General features: G+C 47.3%; 1 protein-coding gene across 1 annotated transcript in view; it reads left to right on the top strand.

The window, feature by feature from the left end:
- Positions 1-1,155: 1,155 nt before the first annotated feature.
- LOC139275589 (maestro heat-like repeat-containing protein family member 1) overlaps positions 1,156-18,823 on the top strand; it is a 28,820-nt gene continuing 11,152 nt past the window's right edge. Inside the window, exons 1-3 of the mRNA XM_070892760.1 lie at positions 1,156-1,731; positions 2,021-4,582; positions 4,691-5,476. Coding sequence (XP_070748861.1) covers positions 1,156-1,731; positions 2,021-4,582; positions 4,691-5,476 — 3,924 coding nt within the window. The remainder of the gene's footprint in view (positions 1,732-2,020; positions 4,583-4,690; positions 5,477-18,823) is intronic.

Below are 18,823 nucleotides of genomic sequence, written 5' to 3'. Positions count from 1 at the left end.
GACACAGCACATTCCCCATCACTCACCATCTCCACTCTCACACACCACTCCTGTACTCTCAGACACACCACATTCCCCAGCACTCACCATCTCCACTCTCACACACCACTCCTGTACTCTCAGACACACCACATTCCCCAGCACTCACCATCTCCACTCTCACACACCACTCCCGTACTCTCAGACACAGCACATTACCCAGCACTCACCATCTCCACTCTCACACACCACTCCTGTACTCTCAGACACAGCATATTCCCTATCACTCACCATCTCCACTCTCACACACCACTCCCGTACTCTCAGACACACCACATTCCCCATCACTCACCATCTCCACTCTCACACACCACTCCCGTACTCTCAGACACAGCACATTCCCCATCACTCACCATCTCCACTCTCACACACCCTCAAATTCAATCTCTCACTTCATTCACAAACTACTTGCTGCACTACATACACCTTCAATCACAGCAATCCACCTCCACCATCCACCACCTCACCCAACATGTCATCTCAGGAGAGGTCCACCACTACACAGAAAGAAATCTTGGGTCTCGCACACGTCTGCCTCACACCAGACTCCTCCACTTTGTAATCGATGCAAAACATTGATAGTAAAGAAAGCCAATCATTGGCACAGAAAAAGTGAACCCAAAATATTACACTACATCCTTTCATGCCAAGTGGAGAAATAGAGATGTAATTAAAATGAATGAAAAATGCATTTCTAACTCAAAGGATGATCAATATTTGGAATAATGCACCAGCTGAGGGGATGAATTCAATTAATGGAGGAGTTCACCATACAGTTGGTTGCGAGGCTGGGATAGCTGGGATAGAGCTAAAGTCAATGCATCAAATGGAATTTACTTCTGTCCTTATACCCCTGCTATAGTGATATTATAAATTGCAGAGAAACCAACCGAGACCCCGAAAATGTCACAGCAACCAACTGGAAGAATTGGCACTTTCTTAATGGCTCTGTTAAAGAGACTGGTCGATAATGATAACAACATTCGACGAGGAATATCCCAGACTATATATAGACTGGGACATCATTGGCCAGAATATGTCCTCCTCACTTGCCGTCACTACCTCTGGGACCGTGTCTGGCTCCGGGATGAAGAGAGCACAATCATTCTGAACACCATGGTGATGATCGTCCAAGACAATCTCAGCTTCATTCAACACCATGTGGCTGACTCTCTCATCGTTATGGCTTACCTCAGAGCGACCACGTTGATCGAGGCAGACCAGCAGAGCCAGGAAGCTGCATGTAACCTCCTGGTTGCCATTGGCTTAGGATTTACACAAGAAGTGCTGGCGGTTACCTTGGAAGATATGAAGAAAGGGTATCCATCCCATGTTTATATGATCAAAACATTGATAAGGCTGACATCAGCCCATGTCCATGGGATGGTACCTTTAATCAAGCCCATCCTAGAGGTTATGATGCCAGTGCTGATGGATGTCACATTCGACTACCATAAATCAGTGTTTGCCGCAGCACTGGGTGCTTTCAGCAAGAACATTCTACTCTACATGGATGATATAGAGAAGTGGCCACAGACAACAGTGACTAAAGAATCCTTTGCCAATGAGATGGACATTGCCTATGATTTGCTTTTCAATAAGTGGCTTGAGAAGACGGAGTCACCATTAAACATCATAATAGTGGAAGCTCTGGGTTACTGCACCACCTTGATGCCCAAAGACAGCCTAGAGGTAGAACTGCCGAGATTATTCCTGGAATCTTGCTTCTCTATAAATTTCAGTCCGAACAACTTGTTATCAGCCGTAGTCTGTGTCAGATTGTAGCTACTGCCGTCAATATGCGAAGTAAAAGTCTGGGAACACAGATAGAGGATTTGCTTAACAACTTGCACAAACAGTTTTGTGTTCCAGTGGATTGTGATAACCGGCTCGCTGCTGAGAATCACAATCAGATCCTTGGCTGCTACACTGTTCTGGCCCAAGATCATGCCGACTCAATCATCGAATTCCTCTCCGCCAGTTGGAAACCAAGAATCCACAAACTAGACTGGGAGCACTAAGTGTCCTCAAGCAACTTATCAGGGCTGTCCCTTCACAGCTGGAAAGGAGGAAGGTCAAAATTGTGGCTGAGCTGAAACTGGTGCTTCTAGACAACAACAACAATGTCAAGAAGCTGATTGTGGAGACAATTGGTGCCATGGCCCTCGAAGGTTACCTAGATCTAAAAGGAGGACGAATAATGGTGGAGTTTGTCATGAAACAATATGTTCTCTGCACCGACTCATGTAATCAAATCCCATTGGATATTGATGAAGATCAGGTTACCCATGAAGACTTGAGTCGAATATGTGAAGTGATGAAGTTCACTCTGACAGCTCTGGAGAGTATGGAGGATGTACTCTGGCCATTCCTACTGCACATTACCTTGGCTCAATACACCAAAGGACTAACAATGGTCTCTCCGTGTTTAACACAACTTGCAAAGAAGAAGCTGCAAGCCGGAGATGAGAAGTATTTCCTCATTTATAAACAACATACAAATTTCCCCAATCCTCAGGCACTGCTGACCCAGCTTCTGGTTATAGCGGGTTGTCCCTGTGAGGGAGAAGGCCGGGGTGCTGCTGCACTGAGGCTGCTACAGGCCATGAGCCTGAATATTCATGCAGCAATAGTGCAGAGGTGGGAGGAGGAAATTCCATTGTTAGTTAATAACTTGGTGGAGACTTCAGAGAAACCCCTGTCCCAGCAAGAATGGGAGGAGAGACTCATCCTGCTGTTGTCCAAAACTCTGGAAACAATTCATGACGAGCAGTGGACATGCCAGTTGATTGATGAAATAACCCAACAGATCTCAATCTCCCACAGTTATCCACAACAGAAGGGGTTTCTTTACAAATGCCTTGGGATGGTGCTACATCACTCAGGTAGCACAGATATAAAGAGGCAGATTGGACAAATGCTGCAGAGTGCTCAGCACAGGGAGGCCGTTGAGAGAGAGGGTGTGTCTGTTGGAATTGGTTTCTGCTCTATCACCAACTTTGAAGCCACCTTCAGCAGCCTCATGGATTATAACTTAAACCTCCTGAAGAAGTCCAGAAGTTCCCTCCATGTTGATAAGGATCAGTCTGATCTTGAGGTGGACAATGCTAAGAGCACACTGGTCCTTTGCTCTGGGTATCTGGCAATCAAAGCTCCACTGGACCTTTTATTATCACGAACAGAGAACCACATTCTGCCACTTTTAAATGAGCAACTCAACCAGCTTGGACAGAGGTTAAAGGAAGAATCCCAGGATTTGACTCTGACCTTGAGCCTTATAAAGAGCGTGACCCTGATAGCCAGAGCAGTGCAGTGCAGTAGTCGGACATTCCCCTCGAGTTTCAGCAGGAAAAGTGAGCTACTGAAATACATGCAACAACTTATCGAGGCTGAGCCAACAGAGCTGCTGCAGACTCCTATTCGGCCGTTGGCAATGAATGCCTGCCTGCACCTTGTCCAACTGAACCCACGGCTAAATGAAGCTGATCAATGCCAGTTAATTAAAAGCTGTTTGAGGAGTATTTTCAGTTTAGTTTTTGTGGACCCCAACCAGGACCAGGACGGGACACCTCTTCACCCAGGAGGAAGAGATCTTTACACTGATAGTGTGGCCGCTCTCTACTGTCTCCTGAAACAACTTTTGCTTCAGAACCTGTCCCCTGAGGGTCTCCAGACCATATACAAATATGTGGAGACATGGATAATATCACCGCGGGAATATGAAAGAGAGCGAGCAGTAGACATGACCTCGAAGCTGCTGACATTCTACTGGCAGGAGCTTGATGCTGAAAATATAATGGCACCGATTGACTTGGGGGCTGTAGTTGGTCAGCTGCTGCCACGATGTGTTGACCCATTGCTTACCATACGGCAGAGGGCCATGGACTGTTTGTACATCCTACTAAAGATCCAGGCGTGTTCTGAAGGTGTGAATCCAGATGAGCAATATGAGCAGGAAGGGATTCTGAGAAGAATTGACCAACAATTGGTGAGCACAGACACCACAGTCCTCTTTAAAGGATGCTCCGAGCTCGCACAACTCATTTCCCAGCACTTGCCCCGGGACCAGCTGGCCAACCTGCTCTTTATGCTCTTCAAAGGGCTGGTTGACCACCAAACCAGCTGTTCCAATGCAGCTGCTGTTACACTGAAAGCTGTGATAAAGCGACGTGGCCCTGAGCTGGAGGATCAACTCTCAGAGATCCTCGAGGCACTGCACCTTCAAATGGCAGCAATCACACAGCAGGAAGTGACACTGACAGTTCTACAAACCTTCACTCTGCTCACTTCCCAGCACCTGCCAGCCGTTGTGCGTTGTCTCCTCAGGTTCCCTGTGGGCGAGTGCACCAGCGCCATCTGGAGGTCAGTAGCAAAGAAGACCCAATTGGCTGACACTTCATTGAAACAACTGATGCAATACCCGAACAGATCGGTGGCATTTAGTGAAAGAAGCCATTCAGTGACAGAAACCGAGAGCCTTGATCCTCTGGCTGTTACTTGCACTGTGTACGAGATGGTCTCAGAGCCGGAGTCTGCAGAGGCTGTAAACACCTTGTATTCTGACTTATTCACTGCTCTGTTAACACATCTCGGTTCCTCCATCTAAGTGAATGTGCCTTCTGACTTTATTCCTTGCTGCGAATTGGAGCAGTCAGAAAACCCATCAACAACAGCAGTGTGCAGAAGCCGAGAGCTTTGCCTGTTCTCAGTAGAGACTCTCAGGGCCGTGCTGAATCGAGTGCACAATGAAGTGGTGGTAGATTTTGTCCAGGAGAAGGGAGGCTGGGATTTAATGTTGGACCCACACACCCACCACAATGGGATTGCTCTGCTCGCTAGAGCGATGAGCTTGTTCAATGAGCACCAGCTGGTTGGGATTGTGGTGGATCTAGCACCTGTCCTGTCAACTACACAGGTGGGCCAGAAAGCCACTGTGGCTGCCTTCTTTGCTGAACTTTTAAAATGTACGTCCATCTCCCACATGTTACTCACTAACACCCTGGTGGATAGCTTGCTCATGGGTCTACTGGATTCGACTCTGGCTGTCAGGTTGCTCTGTATTAGGGGGCTGGGGAATATTCCAATTGGAGTATCTGGACTGATGGAGAGACACGCTTCAGACCTGTTGGCTGCAATGAGTAACATACTGCAGGGCAAGGATTACCATGAAGAGGAATTCATGACTGAAGTGACATCAACTCTCTCAAAGATCTTGGACCAGCTTAGTGTCAATGCTATCAGACCCATTTATATTGAACTAACAAAAGGAATTCGATCTTTCTTTGAGTTCAAATCCACTCAGGTTCGTGCTGCCGCATTTACCGTGTTTGGCACTTTGGCCAAATGTGGACACGGACATTCAAGGGCTTCCTTTATGGAACAGATCCACCTGAACCTGGTCAGTTTGTTGCTACACCTGAATGAAAAGAGTGAGGAGGTACAAAGGGCCTGTCTTTTAACATTGTGCTCGATCGCCCCATATATCGGCTCACAGAGGGTTTGTGCAATAATCCCGGAGCATTCGCGGGAAGGCAGCCTGAAGTATGAGGAATTTTTGAAAGTACTTTCCTGACAACTCATCAAAGATTTCCCCAGCAGGATCAACTCATATATAATGTGCTGCAGTTCCTTCCTATAGATGGGGCCTCGTCTCCGAGGGGATGCGGTCTTCTTAAGAGTCGTCCTTTGTCAAATTCCACAGGAGCCGGCCCAGAGGAGGACATGGATTCAGAAACTCTGCTGTTTAAGGATACAGCGTGGACAATCCAACTCAACTCGACAGACTCACCGATCCTTCTCCACCTGTTTCAGATTGTGCTGTGAGTTTCTTGTTGTAAATATGTTTATTCTTCATTTTATCTCATTTATAAGGAAATAAATAACAATCCTGTTATGACTCATGGAGTTCCCAGCGGATGGATTCAATGCTGGACGTGTGACCGGGCAGGACCTCCAGCATCAGCTCCCATTGCATTGCATTCATTCTCATTTGTTTATTGTGGTCGGGCTCCCATTAGGAGGTGTTGAAGGAGGGGAAGCAGGAAATTGTAATCTACTGCTGTATTTACACATCATATTCCATTCAGAGGTGGATGTGCAGAATTTGAGTTTGCTCCTTGCACAGCCCAGTCCTGGAAGACAACCGAGCCCTGGATACATGACCCTAAGCTAAAATCCAGCTCTGAGCACCAAACACAGAGAGCCAGCACGGGCTCGACGGGCTGAATGGCTTTCTTCTGTGCTGTAACCTTTCTATGATTCTATGAATGTACTGGTCAAATCCTTGACTCTGCTCCTAACCGACAGGTTTTGGCAGATGTATCTGTCTTCCCCCGTAGATAGTCCATCCTCTCTATCCATAATTGCTTCCCTTTTTGGCTACAAATCCACGTTGCACAGATCACCCATTAATCTTCTATACTCAAGGAAATATAACCCTAGTCCCATAGAATCAGTGACATTTATGGCACAGGAGAAGACTATTCACCCATTCGGCTGAAAAAGAGCTATCGAGCATAATCCCACTTTCCAGCTCTTGGTCTGTAGCCCTGTAGGTTACGGCACTTCAAGTGCATATCCAAGAACTTTTAAAATATGGTGAGTGTTTCTGCCTCTACCATCCCCTCAGGCAGTTAGTTCTCGACCTCCACCCTCTGGGTGAAAACAGTTCTCCTCAAATTCCCTCGAAACCTACGACCACTTACTTTAAATCTAAGCCCCCTGGTTATTGACCTCTTTGCTAAGGGAAATAGATACGAATCCACTCTATCTCGGCCCCTCATAATTTTATAGACCTCGATTAAGTCTCCCCTCTGCATCCTATGTTCCAAAGAAAACAATCCCAGCCTATCCAATCTTTCTTCATCGCTAAAATTCTCCAGTTCTGGCAACATCCTCGTATATCTCCTGTACCCTCTCTAGTGCAATCACATCTTTCCTGTAGTGTGGTGACCAGAACTGTACACAGCACTATAGCTGTGGCCTAACTAGTGTTTTATACAATTCAAGCATCACCACCCTGCTTTTATATTCTATTCCTCGACTAATAAAGGAAAGTTTTAAAAATTAATTTCTGGCATGTGGACATCGCTGGCAAGGCCAGCATTTATTGCCCATTCCCAATTGCCTTTGAGAAGGTGCAGTAAGCCACATTCTTGAACCACTGATGCAGCGGTTTGGTACAACCGGCTTGCTAGGCCATTTGAGAGGGCAGTTAAGAGTCAACCACCTTGTGGGTCTGGAATCATGTACAGACCAGACCAGGTAAGGATGGCAGATTTCCTTCCCTGAGGTGCATTCGTAAACCAGATGGGTTTTTATTACAATCCAATAGTTATGTGGTAACCATTATTGATACTCGCTTTTTATTCCAGAATTATTTACTAAATTCACTGAATTTAAATTCCCCAGCTGCCGTAGTCGATTTGAAGTTGTGACTCCAGACCTCGGGATTACGAGTCCAGTAACATAACTACTATGCCACCATACCCTGTAATCCCATATGCCTTTCTAACCACCTTATCTCCCTGCCCTGTTTCCTTTAGGGACCTGTGGACCTGCTGTCCAAGGTCCCTTTGTTCCTCTGCACTTCTCAGTGTCCTACTATTTATTGTGTATTCCCTTGCCTGTTAACCCTCCCCAAATGCATTATCTCACACTTCTCTGGATTCAATTCTATTTGCCACTTTTCTGCCCACCTGACCAGTCCATTGATATCATCCTGCAGTCTACAGCATTCTTCCTCATTATCAACCACATGGCCAATTTTTGTATCATCTAGAAACCTCTTAATCATGCCCCCAACATGTTTGTCGAAATCATTGATGTATACCACAACAATCAAAGGACCTACTACTGTGCCCTGTGGAATCCCACTGGAACAGCCTTCCAGTCACAAACACATCCCTTGACCATTACCCTTTGCTTCCTGCCTCAGAGACAATTTTGGATCCAAATTGCCACATTCCCTTGGATTCCATGGGCTTTTAGTCTTCTAACCAGTCTGCTATGTGGGACCTTGTCAAAAGCCTTGCTAAAATCCATGTAGACTTCATGAAACGTGCTACCATCATCAACATTCCATGTTACATCCTGAAAAATTCTATCAAGTTACTCGGACACGACCTTCCATGAACAAATCCATGCTGACTGTCCTTGATTAATCTTTGCCTTTCTAAATGACCATTAACACTGTACCTCAGGACTTTTTCCAACAATTTGCCCACCATCGAGGTTAGGCTGATTAGCCTGTAATTACTCGATCTATCCCTTTCTCCCATTTAAAAAAAACAGTATAACATTAGCAGTACTCCAGCTCCACACCTCTAGCCAGAGAGGATTGAAATATGATGGCAGAGTCACTATTTCCTCCCTTGCTTCTCAGCCTGGTCTCCATTTCATCCGGACCTGGTGATTTATCTACTTTCAAAGATGCCAAATCCCTTAATACTATCTCTCTCACTATGTTTATTTCATTTACTATTTCACATTCCTCCTCCTTAACGACAATATCTGCATCGGCCCTCTCTTTGGTGAAGACAGATGCAAAGTATTGATTAAGAACCATACCCGGGTCTTCCGCCTCAACACACAAGCTTCCTTTTTGGTCACTAATAGGCCCTACTCTTTGTTTAGTTATCCTCTTACTCTTTATGTATTTATAAAACATCTTAGGGATTTCCTTGATTTTACTTGCCAATATTTTTTCACGCCCCCCTCTTTGCTTTCCTAATTTCCTTTTTAATGTCTCTCCTGCACTTTCTATACTCCTGCAGGCTTTCTGCAGTATTTAGCTCTCGGTATCCAACATAAGCTTCCCTTTTTTGCATTATCCTACCCTGTATGCCTCTTGACATCCAGGGGGCTCGAGATTTCGGAGTCCCACCCTTTTTCTGAACTCTCACTAAATCCTCCTTGAATGCCTCCCACTGCTCTGACACTGATTTACCTTCATGTAGCTGTTTCCAGTGATTTGCTAAATCACATCTCAGCTTAGTAAAATTGACCTTTCCCCTATTGAGAACTTTTACTCTTGGTCTATCTTCATCCTTTTCCGTAACTATGTTAAACATAACTGAATTATGATCACTACTACCAGAAATCTCTCACACTTGCCCTTCCACTTGCCCAGCTTCATTTCCTAAAACTATGTCCAGAACTCACCCCCTCCCTTGTTGGGCTTGCTGTGCACTGGCTAAAAAATGTTCTCCTGAATGCATGTTAAGAATTCTGTGCCCTCGATATGTTTTACACTGATTCTTACCCATTTAATATTGGTGTAGTTGAAATCTGCGACTATTATTGCTCTGGTTTTTGCACTTCTCAGAAGTTTGCCTACATATTTGCTCTTCTATCTCTTTCTGATTATTTGCGATCTATAGTACACTTCCAGTAGAGACCTGGGAAGTCGTTACTGTGGTTTCATTCATCCCACAGTTCATAGGCTTACTGTCCCCAATATATACAGTCCCCATGGTGACAGCTGTGTGTTGGCTCCTCTCCATTGACCATGATGCTGCATGCTTGAGTCGTTGGCAGTGGGCCCGCCCCCCGGTTGGATATCAGTCCGAGCGCTCGATACCGTCCAATCTCCATTTCCAGTTTTAGTTCTGTAAACCAAGCATATTATGTGTTAATTATCAGTTTCACTTCTGACTGACTTAAGCTGTTTGATCTGGTACCATTTATTTACCTTTACCTATACACCGGATTAGGTAAAGGACTGGACTGGCTTTGTCCACAGTAGGAAAACATCCTTTCAGCTTTGGTTCAAATAGGTGATCTTTCACTACTCACATCATGACAATCACAGATAAGGCCAGCTTGAGCACGTATCACTCTCCATCCACACACCCCTTCACCCGCTCCACCTCCAACTCCCCTCCTGGAAAAACCTCACTTACAACTGCACTTACAAATCCCAACTGTCCAGCCTGTGGCCCTCCATTTACCACGACATTTCTGCAGCTGCCGATGTGTTCAACCCCACCCTCATCACCACTTTGCTGCTTTATTCACTACTAACACAATTACTCTCTCTCACCTTGGCCGTTCCCCCTGGGCTCTCATCTTCACTCCTTTAAGTCCCAGAGATGAAGACTTGAACGGATATGGCGGACAACTGGTTTAGCCATTCACCGCCAAATCTGGCTGGACCACAATAAGCAATATTCGGTCCCGCTCTTGTCTGCCAAAACTGCTCACTATTCCAGAATCATTCTGGAATGCAAAGATAAACCCCAGCTTCTATTCTCTACTGCTAACTCTCTTCTTAAACTGTTCTCCCCTGTCTCCTTCACCCTCACCACTGACAACAAGTGCAAGGATCTCAAGGCCTTCTTGGTCTCTAAGATTGAGACCATCCAATCAGCTGCCTCTGCCACTTCCCTTCCTTCCCCAGCCCACTGGTACAAACTTCCTCCAAATTTCCTGCTGCCATAGCCATGAACTTGCATCTTTCTATAGACTTCTATTCTGACATCCAGTACTGGATGACAAGAAATTTTCTCGTACTAAATATTGGGAAGACCGAACCGATTGTCTTCGGTCCCTGCCACAAACTCCATTTCCTAGCCACCGAATCCATGTCTCTCCCTAACAACTGTCTGAGATTGAACCAGATGGTTCACAACCTTCGTGTCCTGTTTGACCCCGAATTGAGCTTCCGACCACATATCCATGCCATAACTAAGACTGCCTATTACCACCTCCGCAACATCGCCTGTCTCCGCACCTGCCCCTGCTCATCTGCTGATGAAACCTTCATCGATGCCTTTGTTATCTCTAGACTTGACTATTCCAATGCACTCTTGGCTGGCCTCCCACATTCTACCCGATGTAAACTTGAGGTCATCCAAAACTCAGATGCCCATGTCCTAACTCACACCAAGTCCCATTCACACATCACCCCTGTGCTCACTGACCTACATTGGTTCCCGGTTAAGCAACATCTCAATTTAAAAATTCTCATCCTTGTTTTCAAAGTTCTCCATGGCCTCGCCACTCCCTATCTCGGTAAGGTCCTCCAACCCTACAACCTCCCCGCCCACCCTGAGATATCGGCGCTCCTCTAATTCTGGCCTCCTGAGCATCCCCGATTTTAATCACTCCATCATTGATGTCCGTGCCTTCAGCTCCCGAGGCCGTAAGCTCTGGAATTCCCTCCCTAATCCTTCCTGTCTCTCTACCTCTTGTATGTTGCTCGGTGTCAAATGTTGTTTTATAACACTGCTGTGAAGCACCTTGGGATGTTTTACTACATTAAAGGTGTTATAAAAATGCAAGTTGTTGTAAACTACAAATGAAACTTTGCCAATCGGTGCTGCTGAATGTTGCCTAAAATGGTCCCGAAATTCCTCAGGCTGGAAGCCCGGTGCTGATGCCGGGACTGTGCCCGATGGTGACCGCCAGCACTGCTTAGTCTGCTGTTTAAATTTTCCAATGTTTTTAGTCACAAATTGTTGGTCTCATTCACATATTCTATCATCTGATTTACCCCTTTAATTCCTACTGCCCCCATCAGGGGCATCAGAGGGAAATGGGCCCCAGGAACCACCTACGTGTGCAGGCTCTTTGGCTGCTTTGTCAGCTTGGGAGATTCCGATTGTGTGTGAGTCTATTGCCTTGGTGTGAGCTTTTACTTTACCAACAAAGCATGGTTCCTGTCTCTCAATGCTTTCTACAATGATCTGAACAAATTGCCATGCACCAACAATTTGACATCAGAAGTCATACAATCATTTTTACAATACTAAGGAGGTGAGACATAGGGCAGTGAAACGTTTGTCCGAGGCGGGCCATCATGCACCAGGCACGGGGCCCCGCTCTCTGGGGCGGTAGTGGGGCAGATGCTCCGGGAGCGGGGCGCAGTGTTACGCACTGGGCCATGCAGCGCTGCCACGTGGGAGGGGCTCTTCGCTAAATTAAAGGGAAGGGCTCAAGCTGCAAACTCTGCAGTAAAGAAACGGTTCTCCCTGGCCCACCGGGGAAAGGGGTGCTGCCCAACAGATCGGCCCTCAGAGTGTCGGGCTGACCGATCACGGCATGGACCCCACCTCCAAAGCAGCAACTCAATGGAAGAATATTTCACTGTGCCGTCCGCCACCTCCCCTTTAACTTGTGCCCCGCTAGCGGTACACGGACCCGGAAGCTATCGCTGTCTTCGCCCAGTGCAGCTGCAGGGGGCAATACCCAATTAAGGGATTAACAAAAGTGTCCACTGGCTCAGCCCAGCCGAGGAGACAAGGGTGTCTCCAGGTTTCATGAGCAAATTCAGCGGGGTGTGTGGAGAGTGGAATATCAACACCAACAGCCCAGTAATGTGCAAAATGTTTGCCTGCCCAGAATGTGGGGACAGGTGTCTCTCGCATGGTCCATCACCAAAGTTCCCTGGAGTTTTATTTTGGGTCATATGGCCCCTTTAAGCACGCGCAATTTTTCGTTTAAAAGCCAGCAACCCAGAGGTAGGAGGCTGGACTGCTCTTTCACCTCTCTGTAAAATCATGCCAACAGATTGATTCCCCCCCATCATTTCCCTTGCTTTTAACTTCTCCTCATCGTTCCCTGCCTCTCGATACTTGGCAAAGATTGCTAATGGATTAAGACTAGTGTGGCCAAATGTTTGTTCCTCTTTTGTGACATTCTCTTTGACTTTGCATCATCTCTTTAAATGTCACTGTCACTCCTTGTCCACTCCCTTCACCTGTCTGGATCTGCGCCTGAAGCTCTGCCAGTATGTTCACCTCACCTGGAGAGTGTAAAACCCACCAATAGTGATTCTAGTCTCAGCTTCACTAATGGTGCAATATCCAGAGTCCCTATTTTAATTCTGGGCAGTCAGTGGGCGGGCAGGAGCTGAGGCTGGTGGTGAAACTGTCTGATCTTAGCAGTGTGTCCCGGGTGATGTTAACTCCCAGGCTTCACCTGCACACCCTGGGTCAGTTGCCTGCCCGAAGGTGGTGGGGAGCGATAACTGGCTGGCGGCTGGGGGCAGAATGTCAGCTGGTAGGAGGTCGCTGCTGGGGACCGAATGAATAATCCCAGATTCTCAGCTAGGTTGTGGGGAAGAGGATCGGAGGGGCTAGGGGCTCACCTTGTCATTGAACTGTGAACTTTTCAGTAGAATTTATTTGTGAACTTTTCAATGCTGGTTCGTGGCAATTCATTTTGTGAATCCGCTGGTAAAATGAGATTGTGGGGGATGGAGGGGAGACTTCAACTTTCCTTGTGGCCCAAGGAGCACTCCTACTCTTCCTAACCCCTCAAGGAAAGTAAAACATAAGTTACAGAAACCTTTGTCTTCTTGTGGCCCTGAGTCCTCTTCCCGCGAGGTTGATGTGCTGGGAAAGCTACAACCGCTTCCCCCCTCAGGCTACTGGTTAAAATAACAGTCGTGCCCCAGGGACATCATTGGAGCCTGATTTGCACATTTACCATTTCCAGCGGATGTCCTTACCCTCGGCTCGGATCAGCAGGTTCAAATGGAAGACTGCGGGAAACATAGAAACATAGAAACATTGAAAATAGGTGCAGGAGTAGGCCATTTGGCCCTTCGAGCCTGCACCGCCATTCAATATGATCATGGCTGATCATTCCCTCAGTACCCCTTTCCTGCTTTCTCTCCATACCCCTTGATCCCCTTAGCCGTAAGGGCCATAATCTAACTCCCTCTTGAATGTATCCAATGAATTGGCATCAACAACTCTCTGCGGCAGGGAATTCCACAGGTTAACAACTCTCTGAGTGAAGAAGTTTCTCCTCATCTCAGTCCTAAATGGCTTACCCCTTATCCTAAGACTATGTCCCCTGGTTCTGGACTTCCCCAACATCGGGAACATTCTTCCCGCATCTAACCTGTCCAGTCGCGTCAGAATTTTATATGTTTCTATGAGATCCCCTCTCATCCTTCTAAACTCCAGTGAATAAAGGCCCAGTTGATCCAGTCTCTCTTCATATGACAGCCCAACCATCCCTGGAATCAGTCTAGTGAACCTTCGCTGCACTCCCTCAATAGCAAGAGCGTCCTTCCTCAGATTAGGAGACCAAAACTGAACGCAATATTCCAGGTGAGGCCTCACTAAGGCCCTGTACAACTGCAGTGAGACCTCCCTGCTCCTATACTTAAATCCCCTAGCTATGAAGACCAACATACCATTTGCCTTCTTCACCGCCTGCTGTACCTGCATGCCCACTTTCAGTGACTGATGAACCATGACAGCCAGGTCTCGTTGCACCTCCCCTTTTCCTAATCTCCCGCCATCCAGATAATATTCTGCCCTCGTATTTTTGCCCCCAAAATGGATAACCTCACATTTATCCACATTATACTGCATCTGCCATGCATTTGCTCACTCATCTAACCTGTTACAGTCACCCTGCAGCCTCTTAGCATCCTCCTCACAGCTCACACCGCCACCTAGTTTAGTGTCATCCGCAAACTTGGAGATATTACACTCAATTCCTTCATCTAAATCGTTAATGTATATTGTAAAGCACTGAGGTCCCAACACTGAGCCCTGCGGCACTCCACTAGTCACTGCCTGCCATTCTGAAAAGCACCCGTTTATCCCGAAGGGAGCGGGATGTGGGTGGGTAAGTCTCCTGGGTGATTGTAACTGGCCAGTCACCCAGTGTGCACCGTGCAGCAGTGCTAGAATGGCTCCTTCATTCTCTGTGTCTTAAAGCGAGAACAGAAAGAGACAAAGTGAATGGCCTTATTCGGAAGGACTATTTTGGTGTGGAGTGCAGATCGGGTGGTCGGGAGACGCTGACGGAGGTGGGAGGCTCAATCCAATTTCATGTTTGGGCCTCAGTTAAATGTAAGGGCTGCCTGCCATTGCTACTCACATTCCCGAAAGGCTGCTCTCAGGCTGGGAGGCTGGGAAAACTGGCGGGGCCGCCATTATTTAAAGTGCCTGCACATTTTAAATGAACGGTGCACTTTTCAATAGAATTTATTTGTGAACTTTTCAGTGCTGGTTAGTGGCAATTCATTTTGTGATTGCGCTCAGTCCCTGCACCATCCTGCAATGTGCCGCTGTGTGCCGGCCACAGCTCTCCACGCCTTCAGTGGCAGTGAGCGCCAGGAGCCACTTAAATTGCGCCTATTCAGTACTTGAGTGCGAAACCTGTTAGCCCCTCCTGCCAAGTTCAGATTATGGTAATCGGCAATAAGGACCAAGATGGTGTGCAAAATCCGGATTTTGAAACAGGCAAATAAAACCTGCAGCAGGTTCAGGAAACCCTGCTCTTCCCTCGCTCCCGCTTCCTCGCACCGAACGCCTCTCCAAGGTAACATCAGCTCCACTGAGGTGGAAAGCCCTCTGGAATATTACCATCCCTTGCTCTTGGCCTTCCGAGTGCCAGCACAGTAACTGGAGCCCCGCCTGCTTTAGATAGTGGCTTAGAGCAGAGTTCGGGGCCCAGCCTATAACAGAAGGCGACTCTCTGTGCCCCAAGGGTTGCCGAAAGCATTGGACTGCTTGCCAGAAAGCTTCTGCAGCATGTCGGAGTGTGTGGGGGAGTCCACTGCCAATTTATTTAGGAACCTGGCACATGGTATTGACACTCTTCACTCATCCATGGAGTGTGTGGTCATCTGAGTAGACACTGAAACTGGACCTTCCCTGAAGGACTCTCAGGCACCACTTATACTGTCTCTTGGATACTCCCACTGAGGCCATGCCAGCTCTAGTCTCCATCACCTCCCCTGATTTGGGCAGGCTGGGAGACTGAATGAATCGGGGCACCAGTTGGATCCCCGATCTCCTGCAGCCACAGCCCAGTAACAGGGACAGTCCAGCAATGGGAAGAGAACATGTTGCTATCTCTGATAATGAGAGCATGTGTGGAGTCTTGTGTGCCCCTCCCCCAGTGCCCACACTGTAGCTGGAAGGCTGGCTAGGCCCAAAGCAAACTCTTGTAGTCTGCAGCTGGGCCTGTTCAGGCCCCGAGCTCCTGGAATCACCGACCATCAGCATCTCAGGAGCCCTTGACTAAGCCGCAGTGTCCTTTCACCTCCCGTACTGCAGCCATTGGAGGAGCACCTTGTGGGAGCACTAGAGTCAGTGAGAGAGCACTGAAGGTCATCACTAGGCTCTCTTACCAGGGCCATACTTAGTGTGAGCAATTATTACAGCCAGGACAAGTATCATTCTTTTCAAATCTGTGTGTGCAGACAGAGCTCCTGTAGTAGCTGGAGATCCTGCAATATTAGTGAACATGAATAACAATGTTGGTCTTTGAGTGGATGAAGTTGATTTGAGGTTAAAGGACTGGCAGAGATGTTACTGCAGGGGAGCAGGGATTGTTCAGCTGAAGCTCTCTTCAGTGAGCTGCCGCCAAAGACCACTCACTGCTCACAATTCTTGGGGCTCTCCTACTTCCTGACCATTCTCTATATCATCAGTGTCATCTCCCTCATCTGAAGATTATCCAGTGTAGGCTCCCTGTCTTCTTCTCCTTTCCAAAGCAACACTATGCGGCACATACAAACTGCTGCCATATGGGACATGTTTAATGGTGTGTGTTGTAGGAAGCACCAGACTGTCCAGACAGTGGGATCATTGCTTAAGGACTCCAATGGTCTGTAGTTAAGCTCTAGATCTGAGAGTGGCACTGCTCAGTCACTAAATGTGGGTTCTTGAGAGGAGCCATGAGTCAAGTGTGCAATGGGGGACTCTTGTCCTCAACATAAGAACATTATAGTATTATAGGAGATGGACGGCATTCAGAGCTAGTTGTGTGTTTCTGTGACGGAGCATGAATGTTCTCATTCTAATAACCAGCACTCGGCCAGTACTTGGTAGCTACCCACATACTGATACACATTGCACACTCCTACACACTAATACTTTATCTAGTATTATATCCATATACAATATTGGCTATTTTTAAATACACAAAAGCTAACTTTTAATGTTAAATGTAATTTGTTGTCACAGTAAGCTGTGACGTGAGGGAATTGTTGTGTTGAGTGCTGCTCTGTGAAATCAGACAGGCAACACGTGTTACATTGTATGGCAATATGTCTGGAGATAAGTGGGTAAGGAATTGTATTTATTAATAATACTGGTATTTGTTTCATCATTGGCACAATGTTCAGCATGTTACACTGAAGAACATTTTTGACAGCACAAAAACACAAAAGTAATTGCCTGAATCATCTACCCCATAAAACAACGTACAGAATTCATTCCATGCCTAATGCTTGCCACAGAGCCTGACCCAGATATAATGTATATCTGGTTGTTGAACTGTCGAGTTAGTCTCTCTGACTATCAGCAGGTCACAGCTGGACAGTGACAGGCATCTGACCATCCCCTCAAGCCTCACAGTTTCTGTGGTCTCTTCCAGCCTCCGCAAGTGTAAAGTCATTGACAGATCAGAGAAAAATGTGTCCCAATTGTTGTGAGTTGGCTGATCGATCATTGTTATGTTTCTGCCGCAAAGACAAACGATTTGATAGAACTGAAAGTAATAGGATGATGTCACTGTACAGATTCAAACAACTTGGGGTTTGCACCTGACCGACTGAAACAAATATTTATCCAATCAATCTGGACAAACATAATTCTTCCAACACTCAGTAAATGTGGGACAATAAAAAAAGATAACTAAAGAAATGGATCTGCTGTAAAGCGGAGTTTGAGTCTGACTTTAAGGTCAGTGCAGCGCGGGCACTTTCAGCCTGGAAACCGCAGGACGTATGGACATCAATCAGTGGCTCAGTCATTTTGTACTTTTAGCATTTTGCTTCTGTTGTTTAATTCAAATGAAAATCTTGGGCATAAAAATCTGTGGCTGTCATGGCTGAAATCTACAGTGGACATTGGGCCCAGAGCTGGAATCTGCAGTGGATATTGGGCCCAGAGCTGGAATCTACAGTGGACATTGGGCCCAGAGCTGGAATCTACAGTGGACATTGGGCCCAGAGCTGGAATCTACAGTGGACATTGGGCCCGGGGCCAGAATTTGCTGTGGACATTGGGCCTGGGGCCAGAATCTGCAGTGGACATTGGGCCTGGGGCCAGAATCTGCAGTGGACATTGGGCCCGGGACAGAATCTACAGTGGACATTGGGTCCGGGACAGAATCTACAGTGGACATTGGGCCTGGGACAGAATCTGCAGTAGACATTGGGCCTGGGACCAGAATCTGCAGTGGACATTGGGCCTGGGGCCAGAATCTACAGTGGACATTGGGTCCGGGACAGAATCTACAGTGGACATTGGGCCTGGGACAGAATCTGCAGTAGACATTGGGCCTGGGACCAGAATCTGCAGTGGACATTGGGCCTGGGGCCAGAATCTACAGTGGACATTGGGTCCGGGGCCAGAATCTGCAGTGGACATTGAGCCTGGGACCAGAATCTACAGTGGACATTGGGCCCGGGACAGAATCTACAGTGGACATTGGGCCCGGGGCCAGAATCTGCAGTGGACATTGAGCCTGGGGACAGAATCTACAGTGGACATTGGGCCCGGGACAGAATCTGCAGTGGACATTGGGACCAGGGCCAGAATCTACAGTGAACATTGGGCCCGGGGCCAGAATCTGCAGTGGACATTGAGCCTGGGACCAGAATCTGCAGTGGACATTGGGCCTGGGGCCAGAATCTGCAGTGGACATTGGGCCCGGGGCAAGAATCTACAGTGGCCATTGGGCCTGGGACCAGAATCTACAGTGGACATTGGGCCCGGGGCCAGAATCTGCAGTGGACATTGGGCCCGGGGCCAGAATCTGCAGTGGACATTGGGCCTGGGACCAGAATCTACAGTGTACATTG

The sequence above is a fragment of the Pristiophorus japonicus genome, chromosome 11 (assembly GCF_044704955.1).
Source record: "Pristiophorus japonicus isolate sPriJap1 chromosome 11, sPriJap1.hap1, whole genome shotgun sequence".
NCBI classification, from domain to species: Eukaryota; Metazoa; Chordata; class Chondrichthyes; family Pristiophoridae; genus Pristiophorus; species Pristiophorus japonicus.
This window is presented reverse-complemented; position numbering and strand designations above follow the sequence as displayed.